Below are 23,348 nucleotides of genomic sequence, written 5' to 3' on the forward strand. Positions count from 1 at the left end.
CTATGGATATATGCTCTGCAGAAACAGTTATACCCACTGTATCATGGGTTCCCCACCTCTGGCCTGGTATGAATGCTGCAGTTGCCAGGCACTGATACTTTAACCCTTAGTTGCCTTCCAGACCCACTGAAGCTTGACCCTCAAAGCCCACTGGGAACACTGCCCAGGCTCTCAAACTTAGCTCACTGGGCATTTATGCACCTAACTGCAGCCCATACTTGGTATAGTTGGTGTAGAGGTGCTCCTCAGCACTCATGATCCTGAACCCTGGGGGAGGTCTACTGCTGGCATCAGGCACTTTAGACCAAAAACTTCTAATAATTGCCCAAGAAAAACTCCAAGCCACAGTGGAGAGGCACTTGGTAAATTCCTTTGCAGTTACACAAGTCCACTAGAACACAGGTTCCCAGCTCGAGCCCAGCTTCTCATGGAACTATGTACCTTCACTGAGAGATCAAACACAACAGTCTGGAAAGAACTCCTCGTACTACAGAACTATGAAAACTACTTTAAGAATTCAAAGCAATAGTTCCTTTTTTTTTTCTTTTTGGGCCACACCTGGCAATGCACAGGGGTTACTCCTGGGGGTGCCTGGGGAACCATATGGGATGCTGGGAATCCAACCCAGGTTGGCTATGTGCAAGGCAAAAGCTCTACCCACTGTACTATCTCTCCAGCCCACAAAGCAATGTTTTAAAGATGCTAATTGAAATGAGGAAACAATGTGAAAGAACTTCAAGAAAAGTATGAAAGCATGAGAAAATTCCAAACAGAAATCACAGAGTTAAATAGTTGAATTAAAGAAACACAATAGAAGGGCTCAACAGCAGAATGGAGAAATTGAAAATTGAACCAGTAAGCTAAAAAATTAAAAAGTGGAAGAAGACCACTGAAAATTAGAATTAAAAAATAAGGGAGATGGGGCCGGAGCGATAGCACAGCGGGTAGGGCATTTGCCTTGCACATGGTCCACCTGGGTTCGATCCCTGGCATCCCATATGGTCCCCCGAGCACCACCAGGAGTAATTCTTGAGTGCAGAGCTAGGAATAATCCCTGAGCATAGCGGGTGTGACCCAAAAAGAAAAAAAAAAGGGAGATAATATCTAAATTACATGAGGCAGAGGCATAATGTTTACATCATAGGGTTCCAGAAGGATAGAATTTTGATTTGAAGAAATAATAGCTAAGAACTTCTCAAACCAAGGAGTTAAGACAATCATATCCTGGAAGTTCCCCCCCATCCCCCCCCCCCCCACACACACACTCAAGACATATTACAATTTAAGCAGGAAAAAAAAATAAAGGCTAGATTTCTAAGAGGAAAGAAGAGTCACATATAAAAAGCACCCATTTCAGTTTCTCTCCAGAAACTAAGTTTCAAGGGAAACAAATATATACAAAGTGCTGAATGGAAACTAATTACAAATAATAATACTCTACCCAGATTATCATTCAGATTTGAAGGCAGAATAAAGAGCTTTTTCAGATAAAAACAACTAAAGGAATTTATAACCACTAAACTGGCCTCCCAAGAAATATTTGGAATACTAGGAATTTCTTTACAAGGAAAAGAATCCCAATGTGGAAAACAAGATAATTTTTTTGATGTGTGGAAGAGAATAATGAGGGCTCTTCTTTCTAAACTATATTTGGTTCTTTTAAAATTGGCTTTGTTAAGCGAAATGAGTCAGAAAGAGAGGGATAGACATAGAAAGATTGCATTCATCTGGGGGATATAAAGTAACAAAGTATGAGATTAATACCCAAGAATAGCTGAGATCAGCACCAGGAGGATTACTCCATAACTTAGAGGCCAGCCGGGTATCCTAGAGGAAAGGGCAGTTCAGATAGAGAAGGGAGCACCAAATAAAGGATGTTTGGAGGATCCTCCCAGGAGGGGAGATGCATGTCGAAAGTAGACTATGGACTGAACATGTTTGCCACTCAATGCCTCTTTTGCAGACCACAACACCCAAAAGGAGAGAGAGAACACAGGGGATTGCCCTGCCACAGAGACAGGGGGGATGGGGGGATGGGGGTGGGAGGGATATTATCCATGGTGGTGGAAAATGGGCACTGGTGGAGGGATGGGTATCTGATCATTGTATGATTGAAACCAAAGCACAAAAAATTGTAAATCTACAACTTTAAAAAAAATAAAATAAAATAAAGGGGAAAAAATAAAAAAAATAAAATTGGCTTTGTTTCTATATTGCTAACATATATTCATTTTTTATCATATTTTCCATCACTGAATGTATTTAAAAATGTTTGTTCTAATTTGTTCAGTTCAACATTTGACTGAAATAAGGGTTGGTTGACTTTTCTTTTGAGAATGGATCTTGTTTTTCTAATTATTCTGTTGAATGAGTTTGAATTATATCCCACATGTTATATATTCTGAATCTCTAATTCTATTTTACTCCCATAAGAAATAAAATGACATAAAACACAATTTTTTAAAAAAGATAAAAATTATAGTTTCTGCCTGGGTAAAAGTGGCCAGAAACATGATTTTATCTTCTCCAAAAAGTCAGAATCTTCTCTTCAAGGGGAGCAGTAAGGTAAGGTAAGGTAAAGGCCCTCCCGTCGATCGTCGATTTGCTCGAGCGGGCCCAGTAACGTCTCCACTGGAGACTTTGTTGTTACTGTGTCTGGCATACTCTCGGTAGCTTGCCGGGCTCTCCGAGAGGGGCGGAGGAATCGAACTCGGGTTGGCCATGTTGGCCGCGTTGGGGAGCAGTACCACTCTTTTATTTAAACCATAGATTGGATTGGTAGTCACCAGGTCAACTGGTTAGAATTAATGTGAGAGGCTGGAACTGACAGTACAACAGGCAGGTTATTTGCCTTATTAGTGGCTGATCTAGGTTCGACCTCCAGCACTGTATATAGTCCCCTGAGCCCCATCAGCTCCGGCTCTTTGAAAAGGTTTTATATATAGTCAAATGGTTTTAATTTTTTTTTTTCATTTTTAGTTTTTAGGCCACTCCTAGCATGCCTCAGGGATTGTTCCTGGGAGGAGCTCCATGCAAGGCAAGCACCTTATTTGCTGTACTATCTGGCCCTGAATTTTGGTTTTCAAAAACAAATTAGGTTTCCATTTTTTTTTTTGCTTTTGAGTCCTAGGGGGAGGTAAACGTACTCTCATGATGAGGATGTAGAAAGGTGCCTATTAACAATGCCTTTTTGAATGAGAAAATATTGTTTTAGCCTTCCTTCCTAAGGAAAATAGGAACATTCACTTTTTTTTTAAAGTTCGTGTGTGTATGTGGTAGGTGAGGGTAGGACAGGAGTTTTAAATTTACTTTTTAATACAAGCTATAGCTTAAATTTTATGAATCTTGCTTCTTAAAGTGTGGGTCCCAACCCCATTGTGGGACCGCAGAACAGTGCGGGGGTCCTGAAAAATGTCTTAGAAGTTATGACTTATGTTTACCAATTTTATATTCTTAGTTCAAGTCAGCACTACCATGTAACTTTAAGCGTTCTGTCATTCTAAGACAAATTCTAAGTTCTTACATTCACATACAGAAAATCATCTAATAGTGTAACTCAAAGCCAGTCCAAGGAGATTTTTTGGCTTTGGGCCATACAAGCTGTGCTTGGGGGGGCTACCTCCAGCATGGTGCTCAGTGGGTCACTCTTGGTAGAAACCAGATAAGAGGGTCAAACCCGGGCCTCCCATGTGCACAACATGTACTCCAGAACTCTCCAGAACTCTGAACTTTCTCTCTAGTCCCTCAACCCAAAACTAAAAATCCAACCTGCATAAATCTTAAGCTGCAGATTTATAGTGCAAATAAAACCTTGCACTATTTAAAAACAAAAGTAATGAAGGGGTGTGGGAGAGTGCGAGAAAAAAACTGAAAATCTAAAACAGCCTTTTATTTGCATTTCCCTTTTCCTTTCATTAAATTGTCCTATTAAAGTAGCATTAGGAGTTAATTAGCATTAACATTATAAAGTTTAATTCTACTGTACCCATATTTTCTAAACTATAATTAAAAAAAATTTAGAGTTAGGAAGATTATAAGTCTGACTCTTAAAATTTAGTGACACTGAAGCTTCCAGCAGCATAGGATCACACCTGGAATCTGGTGCCCCCTGCTGTTGCTTCACGAAACTGCAGTCTATCTTAACAAAGTAAAGAACTCAAATTTTAGTCTTTTTTTTCATTCCATATATGTCATTGTTCTTTTTATATTTCGTTGACCCTATATTCCTAGTTGCAAGCCAAAGGCATTTTTAATACAACAAAAACTTCTAATTGACTTATAACAGTCAGGTTACTTTTGCTTGTTAAGTTTACCTTCTTTCCTTATTTCTCTGGAAGTTTTGCTACAATTCTATACTGCGAGAGATTTTATAGTTTTCGGGGGTGGGGGGAGGGGTCCTATCATTTTTTGTTCTGTATATATGAGACTTTTAATTGGTACACACAAGATAATAATTTAACTAATTTTTTGGTTTTGTTTGGGGGCCATACCTGGCAGAGCTCAGGATTTCATTACTCCTGACAGCATTCAGAAATCCTGGCATGCTCAGACCACGTGGGATGCCAGGGATACAACCTGGATAGGCCACATGCATGGTAAGAGCCCTACCTGCTGTACTACCTCTCCAAATGATAGCTAAAATAATTGTCAACTCTATCCTCCTCCTCCCCTAGAATTTCTGTTCTCTGATACAAATCTGGACTATCTCAGGTTACTTTTAGAAATGACATGGGCTCCGTGTATCTTTTTTCTTCTTTTTTCCTTGTACAAAAAAACAAGTTTATTCAGAACATAAAGGGATGGTAGAGATGTGCGCTCAGGAGAGAACATCGGCTTCTCCAAAGAGCCAAAAAAAAAAAAAAAAAGTCCAAGCACACACACCAAGCAGGGATAAGTGGGTCACTTCCCCAGAAAGTACAAATTGTCAGGCAAATGCAGGCAAAGACAAAAGACCCTGTGTATCTTTTTACTCTAATTTAAGAACTTTTGTGTCCTCATGTTTCAGAAAGAATATTTCCTGTAAATAACTTATTGCTATAATTTTTTCCAAACTTTTTTTTGGGAGGTGGTGGGGGGAAAGGGGGAACATGAATTAGTCCTTCAACACACTCTCTAAATACAATCTCAGCATTCTCCTTGGTTCCTGCCAGTATATATTGATTCTTATATTTTGGTGTCTACTTGCTTATCAAACCTAGGGCATCTGTAACCAGGATTTGCTTGGATTTATCGTAGTCAGAAACTGGCATCCAAGATAGTAGATGGAGGCCACTGTTGTTCTGAGTGGCAGCCTCTGCTGCATCCTCTGACATAGAATAGCAGAGGTGTCTTATTAGGGAAGGCGGGTGTTGGGGGAGTGAGGGAAACTACTTCTTCAAGACCAGAGGCTGGTAATGACTGCAGCATCAACCTCCTCATTGGGTACTCATCCAAGCCACTGTGCAATTTTTCAGGCTTCAAGGTTTTTCCTACCAAGTCCCCCCAACTTTAACCAAACAGGCCTTGACTACTCAAGTCTCTGAAGCTCCTTCAGACTGAAGACACAGTGTTTCAACCTTCCCATGGCAGCAAAAAAGCCCTCTTCCTAAACTCTGAAGCTCATACTTCAGCCTAAGAGCTTAATAATGGCCTTCTCGTTACTATTCTGTTAGGTATTCTGTTAGGCCATCAATACAGCCTAGCAGAAACCAGCCAATTCTGCTGGTTAATCATCATAATTATCAAATGCCAACATCATTAAGTTCTGATAGAATTCTTACCACTCATCTAGGACAACCTTCAGGTTTGCAAGCTCCCTCAGGCTGAGTAATGGGGCTAAAAGAATCCCCAGAAAATAAGCATAGAGCTGTACTTTAAAGCTCTGGTTTGTTAGAGAAAGAAAATCAAGCAGAATTGGCAAAGGAAAAGGCTTATGAGCACAGTCTAGAGGAAACCAGACATAAGCAACAAAATACTTCTCCCAATGAAGTTATATAGGAAACGGTTAATTCCTCCACCAATGATGTCTCCAGGACACCGATAAAATATTGTCCACAAGAAAAACTTGACTGGACCTGAACAAAGGAGCCCCAAACTTTTATCCAGGTTAATCACATTGCCAACTAGGCATGTACCAACACTTCAGATTCTCAAAGGAAGAAAGGAAGTATTCAACATATAAGATATATATATATATATATATATATATATATATATATTTTAACACAAACATTTCAAGAACAGTTAATTATCTGTATTAGTTAAGCAGTTGTGGAATCATTCCCCAAATCCAAACTATGAGACACTAGACAAGGGTGAATCCTGCAAGCAGACCTCTGTAAAGGTAATTCATTGGAGCTTGCAAAATGAACTTTACTGTATACCAGAAAAGAGGTATCTAAGCTGTGACCTTGTGCTGAGTTGCACTCATACCACAATGTCGTCATTGTTGTTATCCTTTGGGAGGAGAGAGGAACAGGTTCCTAATTCTAGTCTACTAACCTGCTGCCTCAGATCTCACTGCTGGCCCACCTATGTTAGTGTTGGTTCTCCAAGAAGCAGATACCAAAACCAAGAAGGAATCAGCTGAATTGCAGATTTATTAGGGGCAGTGCTGATAAGGAGGGAGCTGGAACTGGTGGGGGGCTGGGAGGCAACCAGACCTGATGCAGGCATGACCCCACATGAGTGAGAAGATGCAGGAAGGGTGGGTGAATGCACCTTAAATAAGACCAGCAGGGAACCCTGAAGTCAAAGTCCCAGAGTCAGACTATCCCCGTGATCGTCAGTCACAGAGGCTGCAGCACGTGGGAGTAGAGCCTCTGCATGAATGCAGGGCTGGATTTCAGATGATAGCAGCTGGCCTCCAGGCAGTTACGCTCCTTCCTTCTGGAGACCTGAGAGGCACTCTCAAGGCAGCCCAAACAGTCATTTGACCTCTCAAAATACACCTGAAAAAGATTTATTATCACACAGATATTTAGCACCAACAGCATGATTCAGAAGAGCATAATTTTTAAAAGCTAGTTATAAAACCAGCTAAATACCTAACAGAACAATTAAAAATCAAAGTGCAAATCTTCTAGTATTTTTTTTCCCCCCTCACAAACTGACCAAGACCCTGTGGAAATAAATGCTGGGGAAAACTTTCTTGTTCAAAACTAGTTAGTAAATAAATTGGGAATTTAAAATGACACATGGCATATATTAATATTGGCACTAACTGAAAGTTAATGATTAAAAGTATTTCTAAATCTTCAGGTAATTTTCTGAAATATAATTACACTAAAACTCAAGAGTCAAGTATCATTTGTAACCGCATCTTCCTGTTTGACCTCAAATACCCTTAGCAAAGAAAAAGCATCCCTACAATCAACTTTGATCTTATACTGACTATGAACAAACGCATCTGAGGCAAAAGATCTAAAAATATTTCTAAAAATTATTTTACACATCATTTGGGAACTTACTAAATTATATCATAAGACGGTAAGATGGTAAGATAAGAAAAATACTCTTATATAGCACCTTTTTTTTTCTAGAATTCAGTTCATCCTTATAGATATAATACTGGCAAATTGTGTATAAGGTTAGTTTTTGCCTTCTCATTTTCAACAGAAAACTGGTCCCACAGTTGCTCTGTAGGTTCTTTTCCATCAGTGTGTTTGTAGCCAAGTCTGATTAAACAGTTAAGACCAGTTACCTCCTAACACCTATGCCCCACCCACCAGTGTTCTACCCTAAGTAACTAGATTCAGTCTTTTGTTTATTTGTTTGCGGGTCATACCATGCAGTGCTCAGTATTATTCCAGGCTTTGCAATCAGGGGTCACAGCTGCCAGTCAATGCTCAGGGGACCCTCTGTGGTGCCAGGAATCAAACCCAGGTGAGCTGCATGCAAGAAAACACCCTGCCCATTGTGCTATCGCTCCTGCACCTCAGTTTATATGGACTAAATGACATATCGGTCTAAATAACAGAAGCTACTAGAAATAAACCAAAATACTTAACATGAATGAAACAAACTGTTTATTTTTTAAAAAACCCAAGATCAATACTTTTTTTAATGTAGAAGATGTCATCATTATTTACAGGCTAATAAAAATATTAAACTCAACTAGATATATATGTCATAAATCCTACAAATTTGTAGCTGACTTTAAGTGGAGGACTGGATAGGTGGAAAAATTGATTACATAATAATGAAGTCAAATAATGTGCAACCTCAAAATGAATCAATAATTTTGCTTCTAACATGAAAAAATAAAAGGGTCAATATGAGAGATTAAAAACAGCACCAAGGACAAATTGCTAACTTTCACAAGTGTTCATTCATAAGGACAAGACTCACAGAATTTTCGTCTCTGTTAAATCTCTTTTAACAAGTCTCAAATAATCCATGTATTGCTTTTCTGTCATATTCAAATGTTAGTTAATGCAGAAGGGAATTTTAGAAATGAAAATCCATACACTGAATCATCACACTTATGAATTTCTTCTCAGCTATTCTGTTTGCATTTGTGTATCTTTGTTTTTTCTTATTAATTGTAATGGCTGATAACAGTACTTTTTAATCTGGGTCTAGAAATTTGAATACTATTTCTCCTATAAATGTGGAAAAAATAAAAATTTCTTTTCATTAAGCCCCTTGGGAAAAGTTTCTCATTTCAAATCCATACCTCAAAGATCATATAATTTAAAATGAACCTTTACCTGGGAGCTTCCTGACTAGAAGCTCACCATAGCATCTGAGCAACACAGTGCTTTGATTAGACTTGCAGACCAAAGTAAAGGAGTAGAACAGAAATTGATGTGTGCAATTTAAAACCTATACCTGGGAAGTTTATTTTATTCTGTTTATGAGCCCTCGAAGGAGATTTGTATCATAACCATTTATCTTTCATATTACACAAAAAGCCAATTAAAGGTTCTAAAAAATTCTTTATAGACTTTATTACGCAGTTCTTGAAAATCAAAAGGCTTTTTTTGTTGTCTTGGGGGTCACACCTAGCTGTATTCAATACTGACTCCTGGCTCTGCACCCAGGAAACATTGCTGGCAGTGCTCTGGGAATCATATGAGGTGCCAGGGGTCAAACCCTTGAACAGGGGTCAGCTGTGTTTGTGTGAAAGGCAAACACCCTACCCACTGTATTAATGCTCAGGCCCAGAAGATAAAAAGGTTTTAAACAATATTTTCTAAAGATTCAGTCATAGTAATTAGAGAATATTTTCTTTGATTAAAAAAATAATAGTAATGCCTTGTTCATTCCATTCCAGGTGGTGTTAAAAAAAAAAAAAGAATTTCAATTTTAAGTCACAACAAAAATAGTGTTCAGATATCCTACAATGAAATATTTTCTAAACTCAATTTTTTCCCAAATGCATATGCTGGCTAAGATCCAGTTTGCGAATTTTATGTCATGGCTGAAGGTATATATTTAAAACAAAAAATGCATACGGAAAAGAATTCTTTTTTTTTTAAGGCCTAGCCTGTCAGGAACAGTAATTAGCTTGCTAATTCAGTTGTACAATCAAACACTTGCTTTGCTTAGAAGCAACACAATACTACAAGGTTTTTCAATATCAATAACAATATACGCTATGAAGTGCATTTCCATTACAAACTAATGTGGTGATACACATATAAAAAAAAAAACACCCAAAATAAACTATAAACAAGCGATAGTTAAGACACAAAATTTATAAATAACAAAACCACCAAATAAAGTATATACATTTTACAGATTTACCTATCAACAAATATATAGTGCATCTAAGAAAGACAAAAAAATGTTTTATATCACATAGCATCTGTATATTAAAAATGAAGATAACCATAATATTCTAAAAGTCATTTCTGCTTTCCCCATTTAATATTCCCTTCAATCTATGATATATCCTTTGAAACAGTGATTCTGGCAAATTAACACATTTCAAAACCTTTCAAACAAACACTATCATGAAAAGTCACCCAAACCAATTATTGTATTAAAATGTCTTCAACTAACTCATCTGGTCCACTTGTGCCTCAGCTCTACAAAGTCTGCCAAATCATTTACTTTGACAGAAAATTGCTGTTTGAATGCCATGTATTTTGTGATAGTCACAAATTTGAGCTTTTTCTGCCAAAAATATTTACCTTGAAGTGCCAGGATTACTACAAGACAAACTTTATGAACTCAAAATATCTTTTCTTGGATCCCTGAAAAAATGTACTTGAGACAACTAAACACTAATAATATAATGTTCCAATACCATGCACACAGATCAACATAATTCAGAACAGATATTTTACACTCACATCTGCATTTCTTTTAAAAACCAGGAAGTACAAAGTACAGTAACTTCTCAGAAACTATTTCTAGTGCAGCATTGATTAAGGACTTCTTAAAGAAAACAATTTTATACTGCATTGAATAAAGTTGAAAGGCAAACTCATTATAATGGCCATTAAGGACTGATTTAGATATTGGGATGCACAATAAAAATGTAAAAAAAGAAAACAAAAAAAACCCCTAAAATCATTCTTTCAGTTTAAAAAAAAATTAAGCCTGCATTTCTGCAATTCAGGAAAATTCTGTCCTTTGAAACACCACACTTAACATTTTGGTATATGTAACATGAATCCATTTATTCTCTTGCATTTAAAGGCTATCTTATAAAACTCCAGTTAACACTGTCCTACTTAAATGAAAAAGGAACCAAATTTAAACAGTGGTGCTTCATATGGTATTTAAGAGCTTAGTAACATCCCTGTGGGAAACACATGCTTTGGTGCTTTTACAATTTTAAGAAAAGCAAAATCATTTTACATGCAACAGCTAATTAGGGTATACCACAGAAATCAGGAAGTTTTATGCATTTTTTAGAATTGTTCTCACAAAGCCCTGAGGTACCCGCCTTTCATTTAGGCAATAAACAGCCTCCCTTGATATATGTATACAGTCTCTGTCACTGACTTCCCTAGTGCCCCAAATTCAGAATAGTCTTATTAGCAATCTTGTCTGGAGACAGTCAATTTAATAGGATTTTTTATGATAGAGATTGTGCAGATCGTCTAACTTAGAAGCACTGTCTTCTAGTGGAGTTTCACCTAGGTCTCCGTTTTCATGTCCATCAGTTATTGTCTTCTTATTAAATCCTGAAAAAGAGAACAAGATGATTAACTTCTAATCTAAAAAGAAGACTTTTATAGTTTTATTGAGTAAAAGCAAAGGAATACCCACTATAATTAATAATGAGGCAAAAATCAAAGACACTCTAGATCAGGTTTGTCAGAACTTCTGATAAAAGGAATTCTTCCTTGTACACCAGATACCAAATAAACTGTACAGTTTTCTGAATATAATCTTTGGAGCGATAGCACAGCAGGTAGGGCATTTGCCCTGCACACGGCCAACCCGGGTTCGATTTCCAGCATCTCATACGGTCCCCCAAGCACCACCAGGAGTAATTCCTGAGTGCAGGAGCCAAGAGTAACCTCTGTGTATCACCAGGTATGACCCAAAAAAAGAAAAAAAAAAAGATACATGGGAAGAATGATAATTACAACTGCTAACACACAAGTTTACCAAAGGGTAAATAAATAGTTCATCCATTTACTGTAAAGTTCTGTCAGCAGTTCTCAAACTTTCTGGTTTCAAATCTTCAGTGTGCTTTTATTTACGTAGATTACTATTACATGTGTTACTAAAAACTGATTTAACCCTAATATGACAATAAATGTTAACAAAAATTTGTTGAGTGAAAAAACTTAAAAAACCAAATAAACAAAAACACAAAGTGGGACTAGAGAGATAGTACATCAGGTAAGGCAGCTGCCTTGCACACAGTGAACCCAGAGTCAATCCCTGGATTCCGCGACGGTCTCCCAAGCCGCACCAGGAGTAAGCTCTGAGCATAGCCAGGTGTGGTCCCAAAACAAAAAGTCAAACAAACTGGAAAAAAAAAAAAAACCCCACGGTAGTGCTATTTCACAATTTCGCAACTCTCTTCTATGTCTAGACCTGCCACCCTAACCCCCGCCAAAAAATAGAAAATATAAAAGAACTATTTTCTTTTATCCAAAATAGAAAATATAAAAGAACTCGTATTTTCCTCTGCTCAATTTGGTACAAGCAATGAAAAACAGTTCCCCCACATGCACCTGTCATTGGAAGAGGGGATAAATATATGTGGATGGTCTTTTCAGGAAACTGTCCATATTCTTTGATATTAAACCAAAATTTAAAATATGGAATTTGACACTGTATCACTGAATCTTTTGCACTCTGCTGCATTAGAAAAATTCTTTTAGGGCCAAAATGATAGTACAGCAGGGAAGGCACCTGCTATACATGCAGCCAACTGGGTTTTGATCCCCAGCATCCATTATAGTCACCCTAGTACTACCAGGGGTATTTCCTGATTGCAGAGCCAGAAATAACCCCTAACCATCACCAGGTGTGGCTAAAAATAATAATAAATTATAAATAATAATAACAGCTGGTAGGGAGTTTGTCTTGCATGCAGCCAACCTGGGTTCGCTTTCTCCGTCCCTCTCGGAGAGCTGGGCAAGCTAACGAGAGTATCCCACCCGCACGGCAGAGCCTGGCAAGCTACCGGTGGCATATTTGATATGCCAAACACAGTAACAACAAGTCTCACATTGGAGACATAACTAGTGCCCGCTCGAGCAAATCAATGAACAACGGGAGGACAGTGCTACAGTGCTACAATAGTAATAATAATAATAGAAAAGGAGAAGGAGGAGAAGCAGATTTAAATAAATTAAATTTCTAATCTTGTATTTTGGTCATTTGAAAACATTACATCAGAGTTATATAGCAATCCCCAAAGTTTACACTATTTTATTATATAAAAAATTAGATTAATACCACCATTCGAAAAATAATTTTCAGTATTGAAAAACTGTCAAACTCTTAGGTATTGATGCATGTTTTACAAAACTCTACTGTCCTCTTGAAAGTTTTTCACTGGCAACAAATATCGTCAGTTATGTTACTTGAAGTGATGAACTTATTTTCGTTCATTTTAAGATACCTGCCTGAATCAGTCTGAATTACCCATAATCGGCTATTCTCTCAACTAAAAACTGTCTTCCATTAAAAAAAAAAAAAATCAGTTCACCTAGCAACTTAGTCACTTCAGTGCTTTTCCTCCAGACTAGCATCTTATGTGCCAAAGAAACAACCCAAACTGCAGAGCAAATGTGCTTTACTGGCAGAAGACTCGGTTCCATCCCTAGTATCCCATGTCCACCAAGTACCACAGGTGAGACCTGAATTTCAGCACAGAATCAGGAGCGGCCCCCAAGTATCAATGGAAGCATATTAGTGTAGCCTGCAGACTAATCATGTTATGTATATACTTCTCATCACACAGAGCAGGAAAAAATACATGTACTCAAGGGCCCAAGACTTTATAAAATGGAAAGTTTATTATCTTGTTGAGAATATTTTTTGTCTTGTTTTGCTTTGGGGTGACAAAACCAGCCAGTGCTCAGGGCTTACTGCTGACTCTGTGTCCTTGGGAGAACTCTATGGGGTGTCGGGGGTTAAACTTGACACCCCACAGAGTGGGGTGCATGCCCAGGTCTGTGGCATGCAAAGCAAGTGCCTTCCCCATGGCACCATCTCCCTGACACTCATAGATAACGGAGAAAAACTGGCATTTCTTTCTGCTTATTTTTTTACTGAGTATATGGCAAGAAAGAAAACAACAATGACAATGTTGTCACTGCCATGATTCATACTGTCAACAACAGTTTTACTCCCACTACATTTGAACTATCAGTGTAAATACACCAAAAGAGCAAACAAAAACAAGAAACAAAACAAGAAACAAAAGAGACATTGTCTTACTATTACAATAAAAAGCTTTCATTTCATGAACCTCTAAAAGGTCAAAAGGAGACCCACAAAACCAGGGATCAGAACTTAAGAAACATGACTCAGTATGAAAAAAAGAGAATTTTTCTTTAAAATATGTGTACATATAATAAAGGAACTAAATCAGAAATCCCCAGCTCCTATAGCTTGGTGTCTGATGGAGACAAATAGTGATAGCACAGCTGGTAGTGCGTTTGCCTTGCACGCAGCCCACGTGGCCCACGTGCCCGACCCGAGTTTGATTCTTCCGCCCCTCTCGGAGAGCCCAGCAAACTACTGAGAGTATCTTGCCGGCACGGCAAAGCCTGGCAAGCTACCCGTGATGTATTTGATGTGCCAAACACAGTAACAAGTTTCACGATGGAGATGTTACTGGGCCCGCTCAAGCAAATCAATGAGCAAATGGGAGGACAGCGACAGATGTTTCATAAGACAAATATAATTACTTATTTATATTAAACCTATACCTCGCTATATTATGAATTTTTAAAACAGCAAAATGATACTAAAGTACATCTGAAAGTCTAATAATCATATTGGTTATTTTAGAATCTAGAGCCTTGAATTTACTTTTTAAGGATGACATGTAGTTCAGTAACTGGTAATGCCCTTGTCTTAAAAGTTCAAGATAAAGAAGAATTTACATGTAAATGGAAGTTTGGCAAAGTTACTAGTGTTCAGTAAAGAGCTATCACAAAAAGAAAGATATTAACCTGCTGATGACAGTTTCCCCATCATAAAAGCAATGCTACGGAAGAAAATTTGAAACTGAAATTTTAAAAGTTTATAAGTAATAGCTACATTAATTTTTAGAGCGAATTTTTACCTTGTAGCACTTTGATTTCCCCACTTGTGTCTTTGCAACTAGTACCAGGATTACTACCTCCCTCTAATTCATCAAGGTACAAACGGTAGCGATGTCCACTCTCATCTTCATACTCGACATTTTCATCATCGGAATCCACTTCGGGAGCCACATATACTACTTCAAACTCAATCTCTCCCCTCTAAAATGGAAAAAATGAGAAATTTATTATAATCATAATCTTAAAAACATTTCCAAATTCTGTGGGGTAAGAGCAGGAGTAAGAAATAGTAGAAGCAATCAAATTCCCAATGTCTTCAAGACAATAAAAACAATTTCAGAAGCTAAGAAAGTAGAAGCATTCTTAGAAGCCATCATGTCCAGAGCAATGCCATGGAACCTTTCACTCTATCACTTTCATCCCATTTTCCATCGATTTACTCAAGTGGGTGCCAGTAGCGTCTCCGTTCATCCCAGCCCTGAGATTTTAGCAGCTTCTCCTTACTCATCTTTTCTAATGACTGGAGGCTCTTTCAGGGCCAGGGGAATGAGACACGTTATTTTTACTGTATTTGGCATATCGAATACGCCACAGGGAGCTTGCCAGGCTCTTCTGTGTGGGCGGGATACTCTCGGTAGCTTACTGGGCTCTCCGAGGCATATATAGATATATATATATATATCTATATATATGTATTTTTTTTCTTTATGATGATGTGTTGCACAGCTGTGAAGTGAACATGAATATGTTCACCCATGCGTGAGGCTTGGCCAGATCATATGGAAAGCGGCCTGGAGCTCAGGGACGGTTGGGCTGTGGAGGCTACTGGGGCTAGGTCCCATGGGGCGGGGAGGGCTCACTTGCTCCCCTCTGAGGCGCCCCTGGTACAGAGTCCTCCGCCATGGCCCCTGCATTACTGAGCAAGATGGTGCCGCTGCGACAGGGGAGGACGCGGCTGGAGCTCAAGGAGGCTTCAAGGTACAGGCGCTATTGAAGAACCCTCTCTACAAATAAATTTCTTTTAGTATTATAGTACCTCTTATACCGATTCCAATATTTTTGCTAACAGACCTGATGTAAAAAAAAAAAACACAGCAATTTTAAGAATGCTAGAACAAATGTTCAGTTTAATATGCTGGCATTTTGTAATTTACACAGCAGTTCAGCAAATCAGTAAAAATATTAAATAAGGTGTTGGAGAGATAGCACAGCGGGTAGGGCATTTGCCTTACATGCGGCCTACCCAGGTTTGATTCCCAGCATCCCATATGGTTCCCTGAGTGCCGCCAGGAGTAACTCCTGAGTTCAGAGCCAGGAGTAACCCCTGTGCATCGCCAGGTGTGACCCAGAAAGCAAAAATAAATAAACAAATAGATAAATAAAAGTTACACCAAAGAATATCACACAAACTTCCAATGAATTCAAAATACAAGGTACATGTCTTATCCCTATACTCACTCTCTCTCTCTCTCTCTCTCTCTCTATCTCTCTCTCTCTGGTCCCTCTTTTCTTTCTTACTGAATCTTTTATCTTTACTTTCATCCAGGGCGGATTTAATATTGATCACGGTATTTTGTTCAGATATAGTAATTACTATTTTATTGTATAAAATAAAATATTGTCATTTTCTCTCATATAAATGAGAAAAATGAGTGCATTCTGGAGAGAACAGGTAACTCACCCAGTATGAATAAGTAAAAAGGAAATAAAAGAGAAAATCAGAAAAGCAAATTAAAGAGAAAACCAGAAATTTGACTCAAGTTCCTGCATTCCTATCACTAAGTAAAATGAAATGTACGTATCAGCTTTTCTTTTGTCTTTTGATTTTGGGGCCACAACCACTGTTGATTAGGGCTTACTTCTGGCTCTATGCTCAAGGATCACTCCTGGTGGTAATGCATGCAAGGCAAGCATCTAAAGCCCTATACTATCTCTCTGGTCCTATATCTGCACCGTTATTCTTAAATAACAACTATGCTTGAGTAAGAAACTACAGATTATTTTATATTTTAAAAAATTTCAAATGTAAAAAAAAAAATGTCAAATGTAGCAGGAGAGATGGCACAGTGGGGAAAGCACTTACCTTGCAAGTAGCTCAACCCACTCCAGACCTCCCAAGCCCTGCCAGAGTTCTAGCACAGGGCCAGGAGTAAGCTCTGAGTACTGCTGGATGTCATCCTCTCTTCCCCCACCGACTGCCAAATGCCATTCAATAAGAGATTACAACTGGTACATATAGGTCTGCTATTTATGACTCTGAAGACAGCATATCTTTCCCCCCAGTGGTTTCCTTTAGGCAGTTTGAGATTTATGGACTCCTTTGTGTCTGGGGCAACACCTGGGTGCTCACAGCCTCTAGTCCTAGTTTGGTGCTGCAGGATTGCTACTGGCTGTGCTTGAGGGACCAGGTAGTACCAGGAATTGAGCCCAGATATGCAGAGTGAGGGCTCTGCCCTGAACCGCATCCCTGTTTCCTAAGTAGTTTTTCAACCCAACTTCTCTCATAAGTTTGCTTTGTGTTTTCCCCCCACCGACTAGCTCCCAGAGTGCTATGCCCCTCTCGTCTGAGACTTAAAAAAAACTGTGCACCCTTCTCCCTGCTCACAGACGGCTTGCACACAAGGCCAGGCCCAGGATAGTGACGTCTTGGCATCTGGTAACTCTCAGCTTTCAGTTGTCCTTTCCCCTGTTGACCTGTAGCACGTTACTGAAGCTTACAAAATCTCAGTCTACACATTATAAAACATCTCCCTTGCAAGTGGCTGGAATGATAAAATTAGACAGCCTATGTTAAATTTACTTACTGTAAACAGCATTTTTTTTCCTGCTATTAAGTTCTCTTTCTCAGAACTTTAAGATTGTGCTTCAGAATTTTAGTATGTGTGTAGCACCCCTTAAAATTTTGTATCTGCCTATTTGTGTCATCTTTACCACAATTACCATTCATGCCATTTTTATGATACTGGAAGACAGCCACGCTGTGGTAAGGTGAGGTTACATTCTTGGATTTTCCTCATCAGAAAATGCTTTTAAAATATCACTTTTATGAAAAACAGACAACACAGTAACCTTCAATAAAGTTCTAGATGGCAGTATTATGCACTAATCAGTCCTGAGGTTAGCATGAGAAAGAGCTTTTTAAAAATCGGCAATGTACAACAATGAAACAGACGGCTTTGTCAGCAACAAGTATACCTCTAAAAATGAAGCAATACAGCTGAACTAAATGAACTATAAATTCACCTCACCTCTGAGATTCAATTGGACACTGGCAGACTACAATGATGGTTAAAATGTCAATATACTATCAGTACCTCTAATCCCCTCAATCCTATTCTTAAAGGGAAAATAACAGTATCTTAAGTACACTAGACCACAAAAATCACCCCAGATATAAACTCAACTATTACAATTTATTTGCTCGCAACCCTCACAAATTACTTAATCTATAAGGATCTTGGTTTATGTCTTTTGAAATAAGTATAAGGGAGACTGATACACTGGTAATGAACATGGCGTAGGAATCATATCCACAAGAAACCATTACTAATAGTACTGTAAACCAAAAATTAACAAAAGAACTTCAAAAATAAGGTAAGTAAACTGAGCTATATGCTTTTTTTTTTTTTTTTTGCTTTTTTGGGTCACACCTGACAATGCACAGGTGTTACTCCTGGCTCTGCACTCAGGAATCACCCCTAGCGGTGCTCAGGGGACCATATGGGATGCTGGGAATCGAACCCGGGTCAGCCGCATGCAAGGCAAGTGCTCTACCCACTGTGCTATTGCTCCAACCCCTGTGCTATATGACTTCTAAAGGCCCTTCAGCTCTACCTGTAAAAAAAAAAATCAATCTACTTCTAGTACCTCATTTCCTCTAATATCTCATATCTGTATATTATTATCAAGTTTCTGCTGATTATTGTACTTTCTAAATGTGCCAGCTCCTTTTCTAAGCACTTCATATGAATTAATCTACGTAATAATTAAAACAGAAGACACAAATAACTACCTCAAAGTTGTCCAGGAGGCACGGGACTTGCCTTGCATGCAGTGGACTGGGGTTCTATCCCAGCACGAAATATGCTCCTGCCTCTTGCCCCCAGCCCCACCAGGAATGATCCCTGTATGCAGACCCAGGAGTAAGCCCTGAGCACCACAACGGTGGCCCAAAATAAGTGGTCAAAAAAAGAACCAAATGACAAATCAAATTTAATTACATAAACAGAACTTACCTGCTGAGAAAGAATAGTTACAGCTTCTTTGTGCTTTGTGTCCCTTAGGTTAACTCCATTAACGGCCAAAATAGCATCTCCAACATGTAGCCCCCCACATCTATCAGCAGGCTGTCCTGGGTGAATCTCAGAAATAAGGATTGGAACACCATGCTCTTTCCCACCCTAACCAAAAGGGAAATAAAAAGCAAAAAAGCAGTAAATTCATTTTTTCAGAGTTTGATAATTTTAGTGATAAAGAATTTCTTTAAAATATTTTTGACTACCCACAGTTTCTATAAATACTGAGTAAAGTCACAGTATATAAGTGACAACAAATAAAGGTAAAGGTAAAGGTAAAGGCCTTCCCGTTGATCGTTGATTTGCTCGAGCGGGCCCAGTAACGTCTCCATTGGAGACTTTGTTGTTACTGTGTCTGGCATATCGAATACTCTCGGTAGCTTGCCGGGCTCTCCGAGAGGGGTGGAGGAATCGAACTCGGGTCGGCCATGTTGGCCGCTTGTAAGGCGAATGCCCTACCCGCTGTGCTGTGACAACAAATGACATCATTTAATGTACCACAAAATTAGCTCTAGGACTGCAATATGAATTTCAGTTTCAAAAGGTCAAAATGCAAAAGAACTGCAAGTCAGACAAGGTATCCTTTTTTAGCTTATATAATGCTTATGTATTTTTTCCATTAAAATGTATGCTCTGAGGGCAGTGCATTAAAGAGAGTATTCAGTAAATATCATTGGATAAGCATTTTTGTTACAACAAACTACATTAAGCAATACCAGAAAACCAGTGTATTGATGCAATGACTCAATATTACCAAATCAAAGTTAGAATAAAGCCATACTATCCATTCATCCTGCATATAGCACAGAGTAAGAGCAAGACTCCAAAGTACTTTAAGACAGATGGTTCTCAGGAATGCTGCCCAAAGCAACTGTTTGGCAAGTCATCAAGTTTTAAAAGGAAAAAAAAAAAATCTTGGCCCCAAGAACTAACAGTGAAATCTGACAATAAAGAAATGACATAAGAGAAAACTAATACAGACTGTAAGAGTGCTGTTCAACTTTTTTCCAACCATGACCCTCTTCCAGCCTTGTTTCCTTCATGTGGGCTCTTCCCCACCTCCTAGAGTAGAGGTTGGCCCCCTAATCACATGTCATGGACTCCCATTTACATGATTTATTATACCAGTGGTCCTTTTGGAATATTTTAAGGGTCAACAGTAGGGCCGTATGTGTGCAGGGTGTGGCCCCCCCTCATACCTCCCCCACTCCAGGGTGTTCTCCACAGAAACACTGCAATGATTCCAAGAGGCATATTATAGTATAGGGAGCAGAACTATGACCTGAGTTATAAAGAAAAGGTTATACTATAGTACTAAAGATATACTACTTAATAGTTACTAAAAAGACTTAAACTAAGAAAATAAGAAGTTGATACAAAAATTCTGGTATCCGTGGGAATAAATTTAGTTATTTATAAAACAATGCCCAAAATGTTTTACTTCCCAATAAAGTAGCACAATGATATAACTGGATAATTAGATAACTACAAAAGGCACTGGAAGTACTACTTCTTACTGTAATTGAAATGCCAAGGCCTTCATGGTCTTCCTTGAGGAGGAGAACTTTTCTAATTGGGCCAACACCTTGACTTTTCTTTAAAGAGTCTTGATCCTTATTGGGGGAGGAAGAAGATAGATTAGAATTAATTAATTATAACAAATACAGCAACCCTATGTTATATATGTAATATGCTTTCAAAAATCTTTATTAATTTTCTGGAATAGATACATAGGTTAGTGTTAAAAACGTGATTAGATAAAACAAAAAACTAGTTGTTTTATCAATATAGGAAAATGTAAAGGTAATCCACTCTTATGTAAATATATTTAATATTAAATCGTACTTAAATTTTAAATTTGTTGTTGTTGTATTGTCATTATTATTTTGGTTTGAGAGTAATACCCAGATGTGCTCAGGACTTACTCCAGTTCCTGTGCTCAAGGATAGCTCCTGACAGTGATTAAGGGACCATATGCAGTACTGGGGATCAAACAGGGTTGACTACATGCAAGACAAACCCCTGTGCTTTCTCTGTGGTCCCCCATTATTTTATTTTCTGGAAAATCTCATGATTATTAACATGAAGTTCAAAATCCTTTTGTAGTATGAACTATCTTGTCATTCAGCCACTACCATTAACATACATAGAAGACATTGATTTCCCAAGAAGGCCATTGCTTAAACGCTTAATCCTTTCCCTTCTTCTTTCCAACTAATTTCATGCACAATAACAATTTGTACAATACTGCAGAGGCAAAAAACAAACAAACAAACAAACAAACAAAAAAACCCCCTATATTTACCACACCCTGTTTTGGAGATAACAAAATGTTTTTTAAAAACTTCACAAGGGTTGCTACAAAAAATTGGTATAAAAGCTGGGCCAACCTTTTCATGTTCTAAGATGTGTGAGTCACTGGATAAGAGTAGACACATTTTTCATACATTAAGGTTTCTATTATCCGGCAACTGTTGTAATAAAATTTAAGGTTTATCCAGACAAAAAGGAAAATATTAGTATAAATATTAGTTTAGAAAGTACAATTTATCTGACAAAAATTCCCCAAAGAACTACCTCAAGTTATCAATGACTACTTCTTTCTGAGCTTATTAAAAAATTTAAACACCGAATTTGATGATCCAGAAAATATTCTAAAACATGAGTTAAAGTAATACCGTTATGCATGTGCTAGCAATAATTCAGAGTCCTCAGAAATATCACTTTCAGTGAATTAGTAAATCTATAGAATTAAGGGTTGTTGAAACTTTGTATTTGTTTAATCTCACTTCCACTTTTAAAATAAAGGTTTTAAAAATAGAATGAAAATAAATGGAAAGGATTTCTGATTAAAGAAAGAAAATAGTGAGTGGCAAACACACATACATGGCCTGGTGGTGCTTGCATTGGCCGTTTTAGGTCATTACGTCCTCTGCAGGCTCTGATAACAGTTTTGTGACGATGCAAATGTATTTCAGCTTCCAACTGGTTCCAAAGTTTGTCATGAGCAGGTCCCTTCATATCTCGTCCTAGTAACTGTATTTGCTGAACTCTTCATAGGAGGAAAAGATTTAATTCAGTTCACTTTTCACTATACATAATAAAATTCAAGAGAATTACTGAACACAAATAGCTTTAAATATATCTAAGTTAACAAATACTTGAATTTACAGACATACAAATTGTTAAAGGAAACCAATTTTTACATATTTTCAACTATTGTGTTATTAAATGTTTGGTGTTTGGGCCACATCTGGCAGTGCTCAGGGCTCATTTCTGGCATTATGTTCACGGATTACTCCAAAGGTGTTCAGAGGACAACATGTGGTGCCAAGAGCAGAAAAGGTCACCTTATCCACCTTACCTCCCGTACTATTTTTCTAACCCAGAAACTAATAAAAAAAAAAAAAAACTTTTTTATTTTTAAAAGTAATACTCAGGGCTTACTCCCATATGTGCTACCAGGGATCAAAATGGCATTGGCCACATGCAAGGAAAGTGCCTGAACTTTCTATCTCCATAATCCACTCTTTAGTCAAATCCAGACAAGTCCAAATATATCTTAAGATAACTTATGATACTAGTGTTAACATGCATTTCATGTCTTGCTGTAATCAAGACAGGCTGATAAATTAGATACTAGTAAATGCTAGTCTTTAGATAAAGAAAACTGCACAAAAATATTTCTTCTGGCAGTGTTTTACAAGATGATTACTTTAAATGTGCTAAATTAGAAAACACATACTTCAGGATACAGAGCAATAATACAGTGCGTAGGACTTCTGCTTTGCACGTGACTGGCCCGGGATCAACCTCCAGTAACCCATAATGACCCTCTGACCACCACCAATTCCTGAGTGCAGAGCCAGGAGTAACCCCTGAGCATCACCAAGTGTTACACAAAAAAATAAAGAAAGAAAACAAAAGAAAATGCAAAAATGTATACTTCAAGATAATATAATTTTTATTTGCTGTGTATCAGTTTTTTATTTGGGGGCCACACCTGGCAGTGGTCAGGGCTTATTCCTGGCTCTGTGACTTCTGGTGGGGCTCAGTGACCATACTGGGTGACGGGGATTAAACCCAGGGAAACTGTATGCAAGGCAAGCACCTTTATTTTTTATTTTTACACACCTTCCTGCCAGTTCTTTGTCCAAATATTTGGCAGCAAGTCTTGCCCCATAAACTTCAGCCTGGAGAACAGCTATATGTCTACGAAGGGCTTCGTTCTCTTTTCTCAGTAACTTGACTTCAGCTTCAAGTTGTGTTTCTTTCATTTTCTCTTTTTTGTTTGCTTCAAGCTCTTGCTCCTTATTTAATTTTTTAAAAAATATAATGCAACAAAGGTTATTTTAAGACTCTTGCAATAGACCATGTT

The 23,348-nt window shown here is 38.0% G+C and overlaps 1 protein-coding gene across 2 annotated transcripts in view; it reads right to left on the reverse strand.

Moving 5' to 3' along the window:
* Nucleotides 1-7,989: 7,989 nt before the first annotated feature.
* The window catches only part of GOPC (golgi associated PDZ and coiled-coil motif containing), a 42,381-nt gene continuing 27,022 nt past the window's right edge, over nt 7,990-23,348 (reverse strand). For both annotated transcript variants that reach the window (XM_056124995.1, XM_056124994.1), the window contains 6 exons: nt 23,105-23,280; nt 21,857-22,022; nt 20,488-20,583; nt 18,911-19,075; nt 14,696-14,876; nt 7,990-11,120 (listed from right to left, as the gene is read on the reverse strand). In XM_056124995.1, the coding sequence (XP_055980970.1) occupies nt 10,999-11,120; nt 14,696-14,876; nt 18,911-19,075; nt 20,488-20,583; nt 21,857-22,022; nt 23,105-23,280 (906 nt within the window). In that variant the 3' untranslated portion in view covers nt 7,990-10,998. The remainder of the gene's footprint in view (nt 11,121-14,695; nt 14,877-18,910; nt 19,076-20,487; nt 20,584-21,856; nt 22,023-23,104; nt 23,281-23,348) is intronic.

Source organism: Sorex fumeus, unplaced genomic scaffold, assembly GCF_029834395.1.
Source record: "Sorex fumeus unplaced genomic scaffold, SorFum_2.1 ptg000054l, whole genome shotgun sequence".
Taxonomy (NCBI): domain Eukaryota; kingdom Metazoa; phylum Chordata; class Mammalia; order Eulipotyphla; family Soricidae; genus Sorex; species Sorex fumeus.